Here is a 21,675-nt window from a genome sequence, read left to right as displayed (position 1 = left end):
TTAGAATACAGATGGAGAAGTGTGGGACAGTAATTAGCCAGAGGAGGTGCAGAGGCATAGCCAGTGATTTGAGAAATATTCTGTTAGTAGCTGGTTGAATTGTGTGTCAGAGGTGAATAGAATGTGCTGTGGGAGAGAGTTCCAGATTTTGGCTATATTATAAGAATATAAGGAGTCCCATTTAAGAGTTGTGGGTTTTGATAACCTTGAGCAGTGCTTTATCTGCTGACCTCAGCAAGGTAAAGTTAGAATATGGCTGAACAAGGTCAGATAGGGATGGACAGTATTTAGGTTTATGGACAACAGAGTGGGCTACTATTAACTGGTTGAGGGTGAGTAAATTAGGGCGTTCGAGCCAGTTGAGTTGATGTAGGGCAATACAGTGATGGGATCTATGGGGAAGGTTTGCAGCAAATTTATCTATTTTTATTGTAACAGGATTCAAGGTTATTTAAGTCCGATTTCCAGAGGTTTGTAAAGACTGTAAAGCAGTAGAGAAGGGTGGATAGGAGATGAGTCCTAGCTGTAGTTATTCTGGCATGTTTGGTTAGAACTGGTTTAGCTCTATACAGTGCACCAAGTTTTATATGAACTTTTTGATTGTTACAGCAATATGTCTTGTCATATTTTAAGTTGCTGTCTAGGGTAACACTGAGGAGTTTAATGTGTTCAACGTGTTCAATTATAGTGCCACTGGAGGCAAAGATAGGATGTGTTGGGTGCTTTTTTTGGAGGAATTAGAGAATACTTTAAGTTTGGTTTTATTTGGGTTTAAAATTAGTTGATCTGATAGGAACTTTTCAACCTTATGGAAGGCAGCCTGATTTTTTTCTTGGAGTTCATTTAATGTGGGAGCAGAGCAGATAAAGGAATCATCATCTGCATATTGAATGATGGAGGCAGGTGTAGCTGCAGTATAATGATAATTTGTAAAAATGATAAAGAGGAGTGGACCTACTATAGAGCCTTTTGGGACGCCAACAATAATGGGTGATGGGGATGAAAGCTTATTTTCCCATAAGGTGGCTTATTTACAGTTAGAGAGATACCTGAGAAACCAGCATAAGCTTTCAGGGCTGAAATTAAAAGTGGCTAGTTTGCTGAGGAGAATTTGATTGGATACTGTGTCAAATGCTTTTGACATATCAAGGAAGGTAGCAGAGACAAGGTAGTGTTTGTTTTTGAGTTGATTTACTGTATTGGAAAAACTTATGAGTGCAGTGTTAATACTATGCTTAGGGCAAAAGCCGTGTTGAGTGTTGGATAATAGGTCATTCTGAAGGAGGTAGTCTAGGATCTGCTTATGTAGACATTTTTCTAAGATTTTGGCAAGTGGGGACAGAATAGATATGGGTCTATAGCTGGAAAGGTTGGTAGAGGGCCCTCCTTTATGGAGGGGTATTATGTGGGATATTTTCCAAAGAAGAGGAACATATGTTTCAGAGATGGAGTGGTTAATAAGAATAGATATAGGGTATGCAATGGATGGAGCAGCAATTTTAGGAATTCATCTGGTAACTGATCTCCTGCAAGAGTACAGGGTTTTATTTTAATAAGGAAACTTTGTATGTACTTGGTTTGGATTGGTCTAAAAGAGAAAAGTGAAGTACTGAGTTCTGCAGGGGGGTATGAAGTGTGTGGAATGTATTGCTAAGTAATGAAGTACTAGAGGAGATAAAGTGGATATTGAATTGAGTGACTATACAGTCTTTAGGGGAGGTAGTTATTGGTGCTGGGGTGGTAGGCTTTCCAGGGTTAAGAAGGAGATTGATGGTTTGCAGAATCTTTGGGGATTGTTTTGGGATTTTAGTTGGCATGATTGGAAGTTGGTTTGTTTGTCATGTTTTATTTGCTTTTTAGCAAGATTTCTGAGTTGTCGGTAGGAGGCCTGATTGTTATCATTTTTGTTTTGTTGGTAAAGAGTCCATGCTTTATCCCACTGTTTAAGATGATGAATAGTTTCTTTAGAAAGATAGGCAAGTTGTTTGGACCTAGCACGAATTTTCCTGATTGGAGCACGGTTATTGAGTATTTGCAGGAAGGTATTATTGAAGTACTGCACGGCTTCTTTAGAAAGATAGGCAAGTTGTTTGGACCAAGCATGAATTTTCCTGATTAGAGCAAGGTTATTGAGTATTTGCAGGAAGGTATTATTGAAGTACTGCACAGCAAAATCCAAATGTAGGGTTTTTAGAGGTGACTAGTCATGTTCACTTACCAGGGTGCTGAATTGAGAGGGGGAGAATTTTATTGCTAACATATTGACAAGTGGACTTGTTGATACTCTGGGTGCGTTTATTAACTAGATAGGTTGGGCAGTGGTCACTTAGGGAATCAGGGAGACATCCTGTAACATAACTGTTTTTGGATTTTTTTGTTAAGATCCTGTCAAGTAAAGTGTGCTTGTTGGCAACTTAGTCAATACGTGTTGGTTGGGAAATATTTTGAGTAAAGTCATATAGGTTAATGAAGTTGATAGGGGTTTTGAAGGAACAGGAAAGCCAGTCCAGATTAAAGTCACCAAGTATTATAGTTTCTTGGGAAAAAAATGGAGGAGGCCCATTCTAGGATATTTTCAATGAGAGTGAGATCATTTGCAGGGGAAAGGTAGATGGCTATTATAATAATGGATTTATGAGGGTTGATATGTAGGCATGCAGGTAAGATTTCAGCTGAGGGAAGTTGTGGTGGGGAAGTGGTAAGATGTACTAAATTTAGATGGTCCTTAAACATTACAGCAATACCACTACTGTGTTTGGATAATCTATCTAGTCTGATAAGACTGTAGCCAGGAGGAAGAAATTCTTCAGTTTTTATATGTGGCTTGAACCAGGTTTCGGTAATTATGACTATGTCAGGGGAGTACAGGGCCAGAGCAGCATGAAATTCCTGAACTTTGTTAATAAGGCTTCTAAGATTGAAATGTAGTACAAGTAGGTCAGAGCAACAACCTTTTAGTGGTGGGTTGTGTGAGATCTTAGTAGTTATTTTAGGGGGATCTAGTGGGATAGAGGTAGTTGAGTGAGAGGGGCCTGGATTTGGGTGTATATCAGGTTGAAGTTTAATCAGAGAGAGAGTGGTGTGTAAGGAATTTTAGTTTGAGGAAATGTTTGCTCTGTTCATTAAAGGAGTGGGATGGCTTATGGGAGTGAAAGTGTTTGAAAGAGTAATAAAATGATGTATAAGTATTTAATAATTGAGGGGAGATGTGGACAGTGTCCCAGGTGTTGCAGTGAGTCTATGTGATAGGCAGAGTTGGAGAGTGGTAGTGAAAGAGATGATAGGAGTGATAGGAGGTCATATGCAGGGTTAGGATTAGTAAAGGTAATAAGGGTAAGATAGAGATGATAGGTTTTATTAGGTTCATTATAATGGAATTCCACTACTGATAGATCAGTTAGGGTAAAAGAGTGGTTGATGCAGGTAAAAAGGTAGTAATGTGGGGTGTAGAATAGAGAAGGATGTTCTGGGGGAGGAGACTGCTGGCTTAGCAGGTTGACAGGAGTACAGTTGTTTAAGAAATACAACTGGAGATGGGAATGTGATGAGGGTCGGTGAAATGACCAAGAGAAATGGTTGTAAGATGAAAAAGAAGAAAAAAAAGTGTGTGTGGAGATAAAAGGGGGTGCTAAAGAGCAGCTGAAAAGTAGGAGGGGTAGAAAGAGAGAGGGGAAGTATAACGTTGTGATGTGCTGTCAGGGGTATGGTGAAACTAGGCTGTGATTTGTTCCTAGGGGTGTGAGGTAGTAAGCCATGATTTGTTGTGTAGGGTGTGAGGTATGAAGGGAGTGGTTAGGGTAAGTATTAATTTGGTGGAAGTAGGGGTGAGTGGGAATGGGGGTGGGGTAGGGTAGAGGAGCAGAGAGAGCCCAAGCACAGCGAGGGTGAACAGAGCGGGGCTACACCTGAAAGAAGAAGGATGGTACATGGGGCTACACCTGAAAGTGAAAGGATGGTACAGGAAAAAAACAACCAGTTGACCCGAGGTTTGGGTAAGGATTAAACTAGAACTCTGGGAAGGAAGGAGCGCTAGAGTAAGATCTTAAGTGTAAACATACATGCATAGAAATGACTTGGTGGGGTGCAAGGGAGTAATTTTAAGTTAAAGATAGGAGGGAGAAAAAAAAGCCTTGTCGTTAGGCAGGAAATCAGTGAAAGGGACTGAGTAAGGTGGCTTGAGGCACAGTTACTTTTATTAATGGAGAAAACGTCGTTAAGGGCTAGATAGTGGAAGAGGCAAAAAGATAGGTTTGGGCAGGGAACCTGTAAGTAAGAGGAGGGACTATGAGTTCTGGTGGGCTGGGAAGCCGATAAATAAATTAAATTAAAACACAGTAAGCTAGAACACTACTTATTTGCTTCACTGTTTATGAGAGTTAATGGATGTCCATGGTTCCAGTGCATCCTTGGAAAATAAATGCTCATCACAGGGCAAAATACAGTGGAGCTTGCAGGTTGGTGTAGGGTTGAACCAGCAGTAAAAAAAGTACCTAGAGCATCTAGGAGAGGAACAAGATAGAATTATTAGCAGGTTAATTTTAGGATTAGATACTGCCTGTAAAAGTATAAACAGTGCTGTTAAAACAACAACTAATAGCAGATTAAAAGGGCAATGGGTATGGAAGGAAAGGAGCAAGAGAAAAAATGTTGAGTAGGGAAGAATGGGAGAATTGGAGCTTAAAAACAGCTCTGAGGTTTTTAGAGAGAAGATGGAGAAATTAGCGAGAAAGAGCAAGCGTTTAGAGAGGGTTGTTCAATGAGACGGCTTTGTTGCGAGCGTGTAATTGCTCATCAGCTTGTAAGTGAAATGGACAGACAGTAGCAGGAAGGAGAAGAGTTCGAAGAGTGAAAATAACATATGTGTAAGAGGGAGAAATGTAAGGCACAGCTGTTAGCGATAGTAGGTAACTACTGTAACAGGATAAAAGTGTATAGATTAGATGCAACTAAAGCCTAGCACTAGTACAGCCACATAACATAGGATAGATACTAGTTCAGAGCAGTTAGAAGGCAGGAACGCAGTACAGGATGTTCCTTAATGCTATTTTAACAGAATATATAGAACATACATTGTTTCTGCTTTGAACTTAAGTGCTTCAACTTCGTACTACAACACTGAACTAAATGATGCTTCTGTGTTTTTCACTTCTTATGCTGCAATTCCTGGGCTGTGGCAGAGGTCAGTTCACGAGGTGTTGTAAGCAGATATGAGAAAGAGGGAATGGACAGGAAATAAAATACGAGATAGGATGAGAGGACAAGTAGTGTATGAAAGGGAATAGTGTCAAGTGAAAAGTTCTGAGAAATCAGATTGATATTCTACTGTACTGGAAAATGCTCAACTATGATGTACTTACAAATGTTTTAGGCTTGTCATGGAGATTTTCTTCCTCTGCCTCAACTAAAAAGGGGTCTTTATGGCCCGGTCAGATAATCCTGGCAAAATAGTACAATAAATAAATATATAATACAGGGCCCCCGTGGATCAGTCCACTACCTTAGTCAATAAACCTAAAAAAATTCTTAACTATCTCATCCATACAATGCACTTGCCCATTACCCTGTGTAAACTCAAGACTTTGTAGTAGTATGTTTAAACTCCCACTGTTTAACAAAGTTATAAAACATCCAACCTATGAACTGTGGGCCTTTGTTTGATATTATTTAATCTGGGATGCCACATCAGGTAAGATTATATTTCATTAAGGTAATGACACCATAACTGAACAATTTAAGTATATTCTGCATAAAGCTCAAATAAAAGATTATCAGCATCCTTAAACTGAAATCAACCTATTCACTGCTTTCAGCCAGGGACATGGGTACTTCTTGTGACAATAATTCCTCATTCTGATCCTGAAATGTATCACACACATCACATCTTCCAACTGCTCAGATGTCTTATGCCAATCCATTCCTCAGATGTAATAATTCCCCAGTATGACTAAGAAATCTTAAGTAGCACTGCATTTTTGAATTTCTGAAGAAATTATAATCTTGTCATCATTAATCAACAAATCATGTACATAACTCATTAAGGTGTGGGTTATCTGATTTCTCTATCCTCTCCTACAGATTCTCAGCACCTCAAGATCTCAGCTAATAAAGGCAACTGTTGAAATAAACCAGAAAACTTCCTGCTCTTTCTGCATCAAGCCTTTTTTTTTTTTTACAGTCTTTCAAGAAAGTTCTGCTAAATAAATCCTCTACATGCATCAGTTTAATTGTTTACATTATACATACAAGCTCTACACGTCACAATGAATAAACGTAGCAGTGTTAGATGTGCATTCACAAGCAGCCTTTTACTGAACTTAATGCTTTGAAAGGCCACATGGCGCACATATCCTTTACTGATAACTCCATCTTAAAATTATGGCTACCTATAATTATTATATACTTATGCAAGCAGATACTATAATGATATGCTCCAGCACAAGTGCAAGCACCTCAGAGTATGGAATCTGAAGATTTTAAGACGCACGCCAAGCTGAGAATATCAGGAGGAGGATGTTAAACAGCCACCCACTCAGAGGACCTTAGAAGTATTACTGGTTCATTTATTTATGTACTCTTGTAATCCACTTAGGGTGGACTGTCCTACTGACCCTTTTTCACCATGGCGCTAGCTCTAAATAGGATATCAACTCAGTAACTTAGGTACATTTACAATTCACATTACATGTTAAAGATGCTATTATCAAAAAAGTGAAAACTAATATATTTGACACAAAAAAAAATACAAATTACTTTCTGAGGCACCACAATATAAACTGAAATATTTACAAGTGAAAGGCAGTCTAAGTAGCATGTATACATTGTCAACCATGGTCTCTTAAGACAGTTGCAGTTAAATTACCGGAAGCCCATAATCCAGTTTTTGCAACAGCATACTCAAGGCAAGGACTTTTCTTACTTCACAGGCAAGTAGGTTAGACAGTATGTAGCAAGATCTTAATTTCAGTAACATTTTTGTATAACTAAATCTAAATGAAAAAAAAAAAGATATTGCATCTACTTGCCTGATGTTATTTTTATACATCTTTTAGAATGATAGAGGTGGCATTATCTAGTTTTTGCACAGTAGAAAAATTCACAACTGCAGTTATGTTAGGAGTGATTGCAAGGGTTATTTTGAATTATGCAGTCAGATGACAGTCCCTGTTTGGAAATTAACAACTTGACAGGTCACTAAACAAAAACAACGTTAACAGGTATATAAAAAAATGCTAATGATATACCATTTGACCTCTGAACATTAACATCTTTAAAAACATCACAACAGAGGGTCAGAAAGATTAGCAGTTTCATATTTTGCCACTTAGTAAATAATAAATCTTTCCATGGGCATACTTCATTTAATAATGCCTATATCCTTACACAAATCTTCTTCTATCAGGAAGAAAATTAGTGAACATAGGAGGAACAAAGAAAAATATGAGGGCAAAAATTACAACTCTAATACCTGAATCATAGCGGCTAAGAGGAATGGTTAGTGATGCTGCACTTAGCCAATTCACCACAAATGAAACAAAAATCATTCAAGTAGTCAGCTTTATGTCTAGTACTTGCCTTTGGTAACTGGATTTCCTTCATCACAAGCTGATCACTTCTGTTCTTAGGCTGAACCAACAGAGCCCTTCCAAAGGAACCTTCTCCAATTATTCTAAGTACTGTATATCGATCCATGATAATATGTTCCTTTACGAACTTATGAAGATCGTAAAGCCATCCTCCCAAGATCAGCACAGCTTTTCTGCCATAAGAGTGACCTGCCCAGCAATTACATCATTTGAAAGAAAAGTCTCTCATTTCAGAAACTCTGAAACTTCATATCAGACAATCACTGAAACAGAAAAACATGTCCCAGTAAGTACCATATTCATGGTTTAAGTTTACAAACATTAATGCTTTACAAAAATTTGATCAATCAAGAAAAATGTAGAAACTCCATCATACTATGTAAAGTAATGACATAAAAATAAGATACTTTACATGATAAAATCTTAAGCAGTTCCAAAACTGTAACACTGCATTAGACATAAGATAATGACCAAATCTAATGCAATACCAGAGACATTAACAATGCTGCAGATCCTGACAGAATCTAGTGTAGTCATACCACTCATCTTGTTAATAAAGTAAGACCCCCCCATGTACAAATATGGAGGCCCTGTCTCATTTGAACCTTGATACTGCAATCCATTAAGCTCTATCAGTTGCTATACTGTTCCAGTGCCCACTTGCTCCCTCCTTACCAGTTACCGTAACCTTTTCGATAGGTGGCATGGGATCTTTTACACCCACTTGAGCTTCCACCAACTCAAGCAGATGGGACCTCAGTTTAACATCTCATCCAAATGACAGCACACGCGGCAGTGCAGCAACTCCCTAATGCTGCACTGCAGTGTCAGCAATCCAATCATCTCCAGTGGGAACAGAACCACAGCCTTCTGGTCTTTCAGCACCAAAGGCAAGCATGCTACTGGTTGCGCCACTGACACTAACAAAGAGAGTTCAAGGCTTCTCATGTTATTTGATGAAGATGGGATGGGTTGTTAGAAGAGCACATAAGAGTGGAATCATCTGCATAGTGTATAACGCACACATGTTGGGAGGCAGAGTGACAGTGTTTGGTGAACATGTTGAACAAGAGAGAGCCAATAATAGAACCTTAGGGTACACCTGAGAGGCATAATAGGAAAGGAGATAAGGTACTGTACTATACAACAAAATCGATACCCATTATTCAAATAGCTGTTTAACAATTTTAGAGTGTTATGAAAAGCACAGGTAAGACATTTGTAATAGGAGTTGACAGTGCAATGCTGTGTCAATGGCTTTAGACAAGTTTAGGAATAAGGAGGAGACAAGCTGATCCTTGTCCCTGGCTTTGTTGATTGTATCCACAAAGGATAACAGAGCAGTAGTGGGGCTACGGACTGGGTGAAAACTGTGTTGATTGGGGGACAAGAGCTGCTCCTGCAGAAGGTACTGAAGTAGTTGTGTATGTACATATTTTTCTAGTATTTTTGACAGGGCAGACAGGATAGCAATGGGGCTAATGATGGATAACTCTTGATTATATAAGACTTTTTCCAGAGAAAAGGAACAAAGCATTCTTGTACTGACCAGTTTGCTGGTGTGAAGACTGGGAAGGCTGTGGCGTGTACAGATATCTAAAGGTATTCTGCTGGGAAGTTGTTGGCAGAGGGTGAGCATGCTGGATATTGAGAAGTATTTTTTATGTAGGAACTACCTACAGTTTTAACGGTAAAGGTAGACATGGAGGAGGGAATTGGCCTAAAACAAGGATGGTAAGAGAGGTGCTCTTAGATTAGTTATTTTGTCTACAAAGTAAGACCTGAATTGGGTTGCAGTTAGGGCTAGGATTAGGACTGGGCTTGGATTTTGACTGGATTTTGATCCAGGGTGTAATATTTCTTTGAAAGAGGACAGACATTTTTGTGAAATGTATCTATGACAGTTTTGCAGGTTATCGTACTATTGTTGCTCGTCTTTAGTCACATGTTTTTGTGAATTTACTGAGACCTCAAAGGTAGGATAGGTGACGTTTTATTTTATTTATTTGCCATTCTTTCGAGGCCCTATCCCTCTTATGCATTATAAGTCTACTACTGTTGGTTAGCCAAAGATCATGGGTAGATTTTAGTTTTTTTCCCCTATGGGCACTATGTAGGATATCTACGAATACCGAATTGAAACTAAGCACATCATCATCTAGGGGAAATGTTTTAAGGACAGACTAATATTTTTGTAAGGTATAAAGATATCGGAGTTGAAGTTATAGAGATTATGAGTTATTGGTAGACTGTTGTTTTACCAGATGGGTGATAGGACTGTTTAGGTAGGTACATGGTCACTCGGGGAATCTGAAAAAGTACCCGAGGAGATGTACCTCCTAGAACTGGAGACCAGAATCCAGTAAAGTTAAATCCTTTGTTATTAGATTTGTTATACCATGTGGAGAAGAAATTAGTTGAGTGAAACCAAAAAAATTAATACTAGGGGGAGGGAAGCTAGAGCTGATATTTTGCCAGGTCAGTACTGACATCTCCTAGTACTATTTTTTTCTTTACAGTTAGTATTATATATCCAGTAAAACAGGTCTTCCAGTACAAGTATATACTTTTTTTGGGGGGTCCATAGTTATGTTTATTCAATTTAAGGAAAGAAATAATGACTTCTGTGCAATGGAATTTCGTATACTGTTGGTTTATGGAGAACCTCAAATGTGTTGGAGTAAAGAACTGCTACTCCACCAGCTTTTTACTGGTCAATTTGCTCTGATGATATTACAGCCTGGGCGCAAGTATTTCTGTGTCATTTATGTTGGATTTTGGTCAGGTTTCAGAAACAGCCAAAATATCCAGTGCGTAATGGCAACCTACGTATGAAGTTCTATAATCCTGCTACAGATGCTTCTGATATTTATAGGGACAGCATTCAGTTCTTTGGAATGGAAAGGGAAATGTTGTTGGAATGGGTCATAAGAGAGGTAGGGTAGTTAACAGAACCGATTTATTACTCTAGCCTCCTTTTATTTGTACCCACAAGGACTATGCTTGATGACTCCCTTACATTCAACCAATTTGGCCCATTCATTTGGGGTAACAAAGCCAAGTATTCCAGGGCTAGGTGACAGCTCTATGTTTCTTCCTGCCTGGGAACCTAAATAAGCCCTCCATTCCCAGCAAGAGTCAAGCAGCAGGGAAGTAAGATAGCTTGCTTGTCCTGAGGGGCGGCCTACCCTTTTTTCCTGAGTGCACTTTGCCTCCTTGGATAGCCTCTCCAAGCCTGCAGCTGCTAAATCTTGAGGGGGAACATGCCTTCCATACCTCTACATTATCCCTGATTTTGACTCAGAATTTAGCTCCGTTCCTCTTAATCCCTTACAAACTAGTGACTTTTGGAAAAAAGTTGTGAATTACACTTAATGACAATAAATAAAAGTTATAGACTTCTTTTACTTCAGAAAAAGTATATTAATTCACATTTACTTATTCTGTTAATAACTTAAGCTAACTGGACTAATATTTTAAAAGTGTCCCTGATTCTGCTGATATTTGTCCCCGATTCATTGATAGCTAGGATGCCGCCTCATGCTAGTTTCGCCTCAGCTGCTTAGTGTAAATACACTAATTTTTAGCACCCTTCAAACAGCTCATCATCAGCTGCTCCCAGGAGCCTCACATCATTCACCTGGTCTACTGACCTGACAAGCCAGCCCTGGGCCTTTCCCAACTCACTCAGTGCCACTAAGAAGATTTAGGCACCTTAAGGCAGAATCATGCTGTTGCTACGGAAGGATTTTTGCACTTCTACATCCCTTTCACCGGAAACAGTGTCAAGTCTTACCTCTAACAGAACAGCTGGCCATACACTGTTTTCTAAATTGGTGTCACACCATGAGGCAGTGTGAGGAGCTTAGTGCTGGAAAATAGAACAAGAGTTTCTACTTTTCTATCTTCCCGCAGCTGACTGTTGCCTCTGCCTGCTACTCTCTTCCCTTTTCCCATAATCTTCATGCCCTCTAGAGTGTTCTCCTTACAAGGCACCACACTGGATCACTATTAACGAAGGAGGCATATAAGCCAAAACAGGTATGTGAAGTTTATGATATATTACTGGATCACTACTAACGAAGAAGGCATATAAGCCAATAGAGGTATGTTAAGTTTATGATAAATTAATGTGTAAAAGAGGGAACTGAATACAAGAAAATGGACAAAAGTGGTGTCGTACAGACAGTTTTTACTGATTGGTTTGTCTGTGTGACCTTTTTACTCATTGTTTTAGTTTGTTAGTTGGGATATTTTGCAGATACCTTAATGGTTATGGACATCAGCTGGGTACGACAACCCTGCGTTTCTAAAGGTTAGCCAAACAGTCCACTTATGCTGTGCTGCTGAAACCATAAGAAGGCTGAAACATGCATGCCCACAGCTAGTAGGGTATGGCTTTACTGCCCTGTATTTGTCCATAACAGACTTAAAAAGAAAAAAAAAAAGTCATGGGCATTCAGAATTAGGACTGCCACCTTTTTTTTCTGGACTATCTGGAAATCAAAGTGTGTCTGCTAGTCTGGAAAACACTGCACCAACTCTGGTATTCTGTTTCAAAAAAAAGAAACAGACTATCGAAATTTGTTAAATTGGTGGATTTACTACATCTTTTTTTTTTCTTTTTTTTACAGAAATGCATAGTAAATCAGCAGAAAAAAGATACCAGGAATGGAAAAAAAAGAGGGCATTGAACATCAGCTGACATTGTGATGATGTCACAAATGGGCAGAAATGGGTGGGGTTATAGACAGTGTGAGGGTTGTGGCTTTGGTCCAGTTTTAGCCACAACGAAAGGTGGCAACCCAATTCAGAATATAGCTGAAACATCTGATGTCCTTAAAGGGTCATTTGCATATATCCCATGTGCCTCTAATACAAGAGGTTTAAGGAATCACACAGTGGAGACTCTAGCTTGCCTACATTTTTCTTTTAAGTTTCTACTAATGTGCAGATATTAGTAAAACATAATCGGGTTGCTTGACAGGAGGAAGAAATAGATAAGTTAATAAAATTCACAGAGCACTACATGGATCAAGTAGGTAAGAAGAGAAGAGATGCAGAAGACAAACTCATTCAATTGCAAATACAAAGCTTTGAAAGGTTAGCTGCAGAGGCAGATGTAGGCAAGGTAGAAAAGTTAGAGGCAGAGCAACGAATGTTCAGCAAAAGCAAGCTGGGAAAGGGGCCGATCATAACTGTGGACAAATGGAACATTGCTAAGGAGAATGTCCAAATCTACAACAACAACAAATGCAGCAATGGCAAAATCAAAATCCTTCCAATGTTTCTCTGCTACCTCTACCCCAAAGTGGCAAGACATGTCAGGAGAAATACATAAACAACACTCGGGAGAAGGATGAGGTACATAAAAGAGCATTAATGCAAGTAGATCGAGAAGGATCTTTTGTCAAGTTAAAAGTAGGACAAAAAGATGTTCCATTTTTGACTGAAACTGGTGCAACTTGATCCGTGCTGGAAAATAATTGGCCAAGATAAAATTCCAGTGACTTCTGAAAAAAGTATCTGCTGCAGGTGTTACCAACACTCCTATTGTTTTTCCCATATCTAAACCTTTCTTTAGGACCAACTGAAGGTAAGCAGGCCTTTTTATTAAGCACTTCAGTTCTAGCAAATTTAATGGTTAGGGATGTGCTTTGTAAATTAGGATGTACTACCTTTTGCACTGCAGATGGTGTTTCCTTAATGTACCAGCTGAATCCAAAGAAGAAGTGATTGCTGTACTCAGCGTTTCAGAAGAGACAGGAAAAGCATGTTCAGAAGCAGATGATCAACTGTAACAGCAAATTCCTGATATCTTGTGGGCAAAACATTCCAATGAGGTAGTTCTGTCAAAATCTTCTATACCTGTGAAAATATGTGTAGAGTTTATAAAACCACTTCCTCGTATTGCAAGTATCCTTTAAAACCTGAAGCAGAACAGGGAATTAAACCAGTGCCTTGATCTTTACTCCAACATGGAATGATAGTAAAGAGACACAGTTGTAATACTCTCATTCTCCCAGTAAAAAGCTAGCCAGGGAGACACACAGGTTTGTGCAAGACTTAAGAGCAGTGAATCAAGTTGTTACTCCTTCATATCTTGTGGTGCCAAATCCAGCAACTATATTAAAGTTGCATACCACCTTGGGCTAATTTATTTTTCTGTAGCAGATTTAGGTTCAGCCATCTTTTCTATTCCGATTCATCCAGACAGCCAGTATTTATTTGCTTTTGCATACGGTGGAATTCAACATATGTGGCAGCGACTGTCGACAGTCCTTCAATCCTTTCCACAAATCTTAATGCAGGATCTTGAAGAAATCCGGTAACCATACAAATCTGTATTGGTGCAGTATGTAGACGATTTACGATTTACTTACAGCTTCAGATACATTAACATATTTTCCGCAGGATGCCATATATTTGTTGAGTGAATTAGCAAAGACGAGACAAAGTAAAAACTTTAGTTATGGTCTCCTAAAGTAAAGTATTTAGGACATTTGATTTCACATGGCCAGAGATATCTCCTGCCTTCATATGTTGAAGCTATTGTAAAAGTACCTTGTCCTGTCACACAGAAGCAACTACATGCTTTTCTAGGTTTGGATGGCCACTGTAGACAGTGGATACCAAATTATGCAGAATTCACTAGACCTTTAACTGACATGCTTAAACAAGACACACCAGAGTCACTGCCCTGGACAGAAAAGGAAGGAAATGCTTTTTCTTTGTGAAAACAAGCCCTTGCTACAGCTACACCCTTAGGACTTCCAGATTACAAGAAACATTTTACTTTGTTCTGTCATGAAAAAGGCAGTTATGCAGCAGGGTTGCTAGTTCAAAAACATGCTGATGCATTTAGACCTACTGCATAAACCAGGCTGCCTGCAGGCAGTAGCAGCAGCTGCAATGATGGTAGAACAATCTGCAGCATTAGTCCTAAGACACAAGCTTACAGTTGCAATTCCCCATGTGGTATCTGCACTATTACTGAAATCTAAAACGCAGCATCTCTCAGTCGCTAGGCTAACAAAGTAGGAGCTACTGCTGATTTCAAACCCTTCGATCACCAAAGAGTGATGCCAGGTGTTGAATCCAGCATCCCTCCTAGCCATGACAGGAGATGGTGATCTGCATGACTGTGTAACTGTGACTAACCAAGTGCTTTCTCCTAGACTTGATTTTAAAGATACTTCAGTGGAAAATGTAGAAATGGAATTGTTTGTGAACAGATCATGTGAAAGAAACAGAAATGGAAACTTTTCAGGAGCCATAACTGTTTGCACAGAAACTGAAGTAATTTCATCAAGAAAAATTACAAGGGGTTACTTCTGCATAACTTGCTGAATTGATTGCATTAATAACAATTTGTAAATTAACTAAGGATAAGGTTGTTAAATATCCACCCAGACAGTTGTTAATGTTTTGCAGTAGCTCATGACTTTGGGGAAATGTGGAGACAGAGGATTTTTAACATCAGCAGGTACTTAGATAAAAAAATGGAAAGTTTGTAAAGGAGTTATTAGATGCTTTGCTGTTACCAAAAGCTTTAGCAATAAAGTACAACCTTACACAAGGAGATGCTGCTATTGTAAAAGGTAACTGATTAGTAGATTACGTACCCAAACAGGCTGCTGGTTTAAATATCACTATAAATGTTGCTTTTGTTATGCAAGAAATACCTGAAAAAAATGATAATTTGATTGCTTTGCAAAACAGAGCTACAGAGGCAGAAAAAGAGAGCTGGATCAATGCTGGTTGCAAAAGAAACAAGAACTTATGGGTGCATCTTGATGGAAGAATAGTAGCACCTTCAGCCGTACTACATTGGTTGGTAAGGGCATATCACCTACATTATCATATTGGTAAACATGGACTTCTAAATCTTATTCAGTGAGATTGGTTTGCCCCTCTTTCTTAGCCTCTAGTTAGCCATTATGTAAATAATTGTGAAATCTGTTTGACACACAATACTGTACCTTCTGTTAGAACTAAATCTTCAGCCCAACCCCCACCTTGGGGACCCTTTTGTAAATGTATAGATTGATTAGCAATTGTGTAAAATGTTTAAATTTTTTTGCAGTTACATGGTCCCTACCATCCACAGTCATCTGCTTTTGTTGAAAGGTCTAACCAAACTCTTTAAAATTAGAATTAGCAAAATTTGCAGTGAAACAGGACTGAAATGGCCAGAAGATTCGCCTCTGGCTTTAATGAGTTATGTGGAGAACTGTGAATGCTACTTGTAAACTAAACACACATGAAATTCATATGGGTCATCCCATGAGAATGCCACCTACCCCACCAATCAGGAATTGTGAACTTGTTTTTACTAATGCAGCTTTGCTGGACTATTGCTCAAAACTGATATTTATATTGCAAAATTTTCACAAGAAAGTAAAAGCAACACCCCCTGTCCATCTGCTGACCCTTCTCAAAATCTCTAACCAGGTGACTGGGTGTATATAAAATTATTCCAACACAAATCTTCTTTGAAACCAGGGTGGAAGGGATTTCATCTTGTCCTCTTAACAACTCTTCCTGCAGTAAAGTGTGCTAGAATACCAAACTGGGTCCACACTTCGCACTGCAAGAAAACTTGCTTGACATCTCCAGACTCCACAGAAAATGGCATCACACCCTCTCCTGATGAAATCACTGGTGCTTCTGATCGACATGAGAGAAAACCTGTTTCTTTGAATGTTCCATCAATATACGAATGAATTAAATGTTTCCAGCTGCTGGGTATGTGGATTTGTTCCCCATAATGCTAAAGGGCGCAATCCAATGTTACCTGTCCCTGTGCAACAGACTTATTTAGACAGGCAAATTGCTATGGAAACTCAAGCCTGGCATAATGTTACAGACTGGACTAAGAAAGTATATTACTAAGAAAGTATATTACTAACTTAACTAGTTGCATCAATGCAAGGTGATACTTGTTATGCCAGGAAAGGAACTGTGCAAGTTGGTTACAGCAGCTGCAGGGATACCTGTAATAAGACTTTATTGATGGAGCTTAGATTAAAGAGATACGGCTGGGGGGAAAGGCATGGGAATGTTGGATAATTATTATTACATCTGTGGAGACTGTGCCTACCCCTGGTCACCCAGAAACTGGTCTGGTTGTAGTTATGTGGGACAAATGACACCAACTATTTTACATTTCTTTTCTGTACCTGCTGAAAGACTATGAAATAACAGGGCCATACACAATGTCGAATAAGCTGTAGCATTAATTTTTCAGCAGTATGGCATGTTGCAAACTATGCATGAAGTGAGCCAGCTGTCCTTTATATTAGCTGAAATGGCTATTAAGACTTCAGAGCACATTTGCATGGTAAATAGAGAACTGACTGAAGTTCGAGCCACATCTTTGTAGAACTGAAAAGCTCTTGATTACACACTTAACTCGAAGAGCAGAGTTTGCCATTTGATTGGAAAAAGGTGCTGTACGTTTGTTTCAGACTTTCATAATGAACAAGAAAAAGTGGCTGACTTTATGGAACAATTGGCTATTAACATGACTAAAACAGAGTCTGGTTGGACCTTGTCTGGATGGTTGGGTAATATTTGGAAATGTTGGTACAAGCATAACGCAAAGTATAATTACTTTTATCATAACTGTGCTTTATACAGCTCTTATGTATTCTGTTATTAAAAGTTTGTTACTGAACTGTTTTGTTAAGAAAAGTATACAAGCAATGATTGTCATGACTACACCACTCACTAGGCTGGACAAGCAGAAGGTTACCGTTAGCTGCCTGTCGGAAGCCAGAATCCGCCACATAACACAAGCACTCAGGTCATTCCAGAACAGGTACAAATATGAATCTGTCATTGTTCATGTTGGTGTGAATGACCTGAGACGTACCTCCATGGACTACATGGACTACATGAAAAGAGACATGGAAGAGCTCTCTGATCATGTAGCCCAGGCTGGTATGACCCTGACCCTGAGTAACATCCTGCCCTCACCAAGAATGATACCACGGTATAAAGAAAAAAAAGATTAATTTCAACAATTGGCTACGCTTCTGCTGTCATTTAAAGGGGATCCAGTGTCTGTCAGCCCGGGATGACATGCTCGACAAGCCACGTTGCTTCGCAAGAGACGGCTTGCACCTGGCACCCCTAGGCTTTCGAATATTGGCCAAGGCTCTTGCTGCCGAAATAGTGCCTTTTTTAGGCAAGGCCCAAAAGTCAGACCCACCTCCGTAAATAGCACAATTAACAAAAAACTGAGGGTTATGCTACTCAACGCCAGGAGTTTAAATCTCAAAATGCACATGCTCGAAGCACTCCTCAGTATGAAGAACGTTGACATCTGTGCAGTAACTGAAACCTGGTTCAAAGCTCCAGAGAGCACCCCAGCACTACCAGGCTACAACTCATACCACATGTTTTGGCCCCAGAACACGGACTGAAACACAAAAGGAGGGGATGTATCCATATTCGTCAAGGATACCTACACCTCCAGGTTAGTGGCGCAGCATGATACCTCCAAGATCATCCATGTGCAACTAACATCAGCCAAATCTGCAATGCAAATTGTGGCCTGCTACAGATCACCCTCCATGACCCAGGACCACCACTCCACCTTTCTGGAGACACTGGAAAGCATGAAGGTCCTACCAAACACCCTGATACTGGGCAATTTCAATTACCCTATCATTCACTGGCAAAACTACTCTAGTACAAATTCCCAGGCCCAGTGCTTCCTGGAATTCATCAACTCAAACGCCCTGGATCAGCTGGTAAACTCCCCTACCAGAGGTGAAAACATACTGGACCTGGTCATCACCAACATGGGCGACAGGTGTTACACACCGGAGGTCAACCCGTCACTGATCAGACCATAAACTAATCACTCTGGATGTCCACATCCCACCACCACCCCCAACTAAGGAAACCATAGTAAAAAACATTTCTAAAGCAAACTTCACCTTACTTAAGACAGAGGTGGTAAGTTTCACAGCCCCCACGCTAAAGGATAATGCTGCCCAAGATGCAGAAACCTTTACAAATGCACTCTATGAGCACCTAAAAGGATGCATGGATCATGCCATCCCTAGCAAAACCAAGACTCACTCCTCTAAGAGAAGGAAACCAGTTTGGTGGACCCCTGCAATAAACAGGTTATACAATAGGAGGAAACTAGTTCAGAAAAAAAGCAAATCCCAAGAAGGAAAGACATCCCTGATCAGTATCAGTAAGAAACTGAGGTCTCTCATGAAATAATCCAAGGCTAACTTCGAAAGAAAAATAGCCAAGGATTCAAAAGATAACCCACAAAGCCTTCTTTAGCTATGTTAAAAATGTAAGTGGCAACTCGCAGATATGCACTGAACTAGTGCAAAATAGCACAAAATATACTGAACCTACTGATATTGGCAACATCCTGGCAGATAGATTCAGTGCAAACTTCACCCCCCTCTCACTTCCAAAAGGGCCCACAACAATACCGGAAAAGTGTAGTGTCCCAAAAATCACAGATGCACAGGTGAAAACAGCCCTTTCAAAAGCCAAAAACACAGCGTCAATGATGTCTCAGGCTGCGTCTTGTACGAACTACAGAATGAACTAACCCCCACCTAAAGACACTGTTCAAACTCAGCCTCTCCATAGGCTACGTACCCATAGAGTGGTGCACAGCAACGGTTATTCCGCTCCACAAAGGTGGAGCCACAACAGACCCTGGGAACTATCGCCCTATAAGCCTGACTAGCTTGGTCTGCAAGGCTATGGAACACATCATCATGTAACTCATTAACAGAGACATTGGGAACCTCCAAACACTGGACCCTACCCAGTTCGGCTTTGTTAAGGGCAGATCATACCCCCTAAATCTAGTGGACTTCTTTGAGATAGTTACCAGGGCTATAGACGAGGGAAAGGTGATACACACAGCCTACCTAGACCTCGCAAAGGCCTTCAACACCATTCCCCATTCTGGTATTATAGACAAGCTCACCAGCCTGAACATAAACCCCTACGTCAAAAGATGGGTTGCCAACTGGCTCACGGACAGAACCCACATAGTGAGAGTTGCAGGAGCTAGGTCCGACTCTAAACCGGTTACAAGTGGCGTTCCCCAGGGCTTAGTCCTAGGACCCCTCCTGTTCAGCATATACTTCTCAGAGGTACAGGCAAGCACAGGAGGACTATGCCTGACCAAGTTCACAGACGACTGCAAACTAGGGGCTGTAATTGACTCTCCAGCTGACACAGACATCCTCCAAAAGGGTCTCACTGAGATGGATACCTGGTGTCATATTCATGGCCTCAAGCTAAATGCCAAAAAGTGCATAGTCATCCCCTTTGGAAAAAACAAAGTACCCACAAACTACCACATAGGTGGTAGTCCCCTAAGTACGGAAGACATAAGGGATCTGGGGACCAAAGCAGATAGTAATCTCTCCTTTGATAATCACATTGCCAAAATGGTTAGAAAATCCTTCTGTGTGGCCCACCTAATCACAAAAGGGTTCGCATCCAGATCAAAAGAAGTCATTGGGCCCCTCTACGCATCACTCATCAGACCCATCATAGAGTACAACGCCCCATTTGGGATGTACCTTACAAGACACATGCAACAGTTGGAAAGACCACAGAAGTACCTCACCAAGAGGATCACTGGCCTCAAACAGATGCCCTATGCAGCTCGACTGAAGAAACTCCAGCTGTACTCAGTTGCATACCGCCTACTCAGAGGTGATCTCTGCCTGACATACAAGGCCATGTCCAACCAAGAACTGATGGACATACTCCACCTAAAGAAAACCATATCCCTTCGAGCCACATGCTCTAAGGATCTAAACTTCACCACAACAATAAATAGGATGTGCTGGAGGGATAGATTCCTGTCCCAGAGACTTCCCATGCTTTGGAACAAGATTCCAATCTACATTAGGCAGAGCTCCTCGCTAACGCTCTTCAAGAGAAACCTTGACGAGTGGATGGGAAATGGAACGTTTACTCCAGGGATCACTTCTGTGGCTCTGCTGGACAGAGGCACAGGGAACTAATCTAAGGGGGCGGCAAAAGCCAACACATTCTGGCTAGGCTTATAAATGCCTTCGGACAGATAGCTTAGTACCTACCTATGAACATAGCTGTAAGACACTTGCAGAGTTCATAGCAACTAATAATTGTATACCAGTAGGCTACTTTATAACATAATTACCCACCCTAATTTTGTAATCCAACTAAACTAGAGGCCCTTACCCCTCCTACTTAAAGCAACTAGCAAACCAAAGCTATCACCATCAGCCAACTGTTTTTCAAAAGCTAACTGCTTTTTCAAAGGCAGCAACTTCTGACAGTAACACATTCCCTCACTACTTAATGAATTCAATTAAAAGTGGTTCTAGCCTACTGGACTGCTCTTCTTTAGACAAAAGGAGCTTGTTTCCCTCGATTTCACAATTCCTGTTCTTTGGCAGTGAAACCTTTGCCAATGTCCCAAAGGAAAATGCTTGAGAGACAGAAAAAAACACAGGAGTTAACTATAAGAATCAGGAGTACCTTGGACTTGAAACAGAGTCTACTGTTAGGAAATGGAGATAATATGGAAGAAGACTACCAACACTGAAATGATTAAATAAATGTGAGATTATAAAGCAAAAATCACATTTGTGAAATATGGCTTTGCGAATAAAAGTGGCTAAGAAAAAATTGGACTTTTGTTGATTGTGTTAAACTTGTGAGTGGACTGTAAAACATATATCCCATATTATGTCCATAACATGTAGGAGAACACTAAAGGGGGGAAGTAACTCAGTAAAGCAAATATTGTTTTTATCAGTATTTGCTTAAAACATTTCATGGTATAAACTGCATGTCCTATTGTAAAGCAGTTTTGCATAATGTGCAGTCCTAGGTATTTTAAATGCATGTGTGTGATGGGAGATTGCCTTTTTAGTGACTGTTGTATATGTTAAAGAGAAAACAAGTACCTTTTTAGTCATTAGAAATATAGATTTTACAGTATAAACAAGAGCAGAAAGTTGAACAGAAGCAAGTTTAAGTTTATATAATGCGGTGAGCAGGTCTGCTGGGGTGGGATGTAAAACTGTACTGATTATAT

The 21,675-nt window shown here is 40.0% G+C and overlaps 1 protein-coding gene across 2 annotated transcripts in view; it reads right to left on the bottom strand.

Moving 5' to 3' along the window:
- Positions 1–21,675, bottom strand: part of NEK3 (NIMA related kinase 3) — a 1,322,970-nt gene that overhangs the window by 1,165,117 nt on the left and 136,178 nt on the right. For both annotated transcript variants that reach the window (XM_044071667.1, XM_044071666.1), the window contains exon 2: positions 7,573–7,846. In XM_044071667.1, coding sequence (XP_043927602.1) covers positions 7,573–7,689 — 117 coding nt within the window. In that variant the 5' untranslated portion in view covers positions 7,690–7,846. The remainder of the gene's footprint in view (positions 1–7,572; positions 7,847–21,675) is intronic.

Source organism: Protopterus annectens, chromosome 5.part0, assembly GCF_019279795.1.
Source record: "Protopterus annectens isolate FY-2018-M chromosome 5.part0, PAN1.0, whole genome shotgun sequence".
NCBI lineage: Eukaryota > Metazoa > Chordata > Ceratodontiformes > Protopteridae > Protopterus > Protopterus annectens.
The sequence above is the reverse complement of the archived record's forward strand: the minus strand, read 5'-3'. Positions and strand labels throughout refer to the sequence as shown.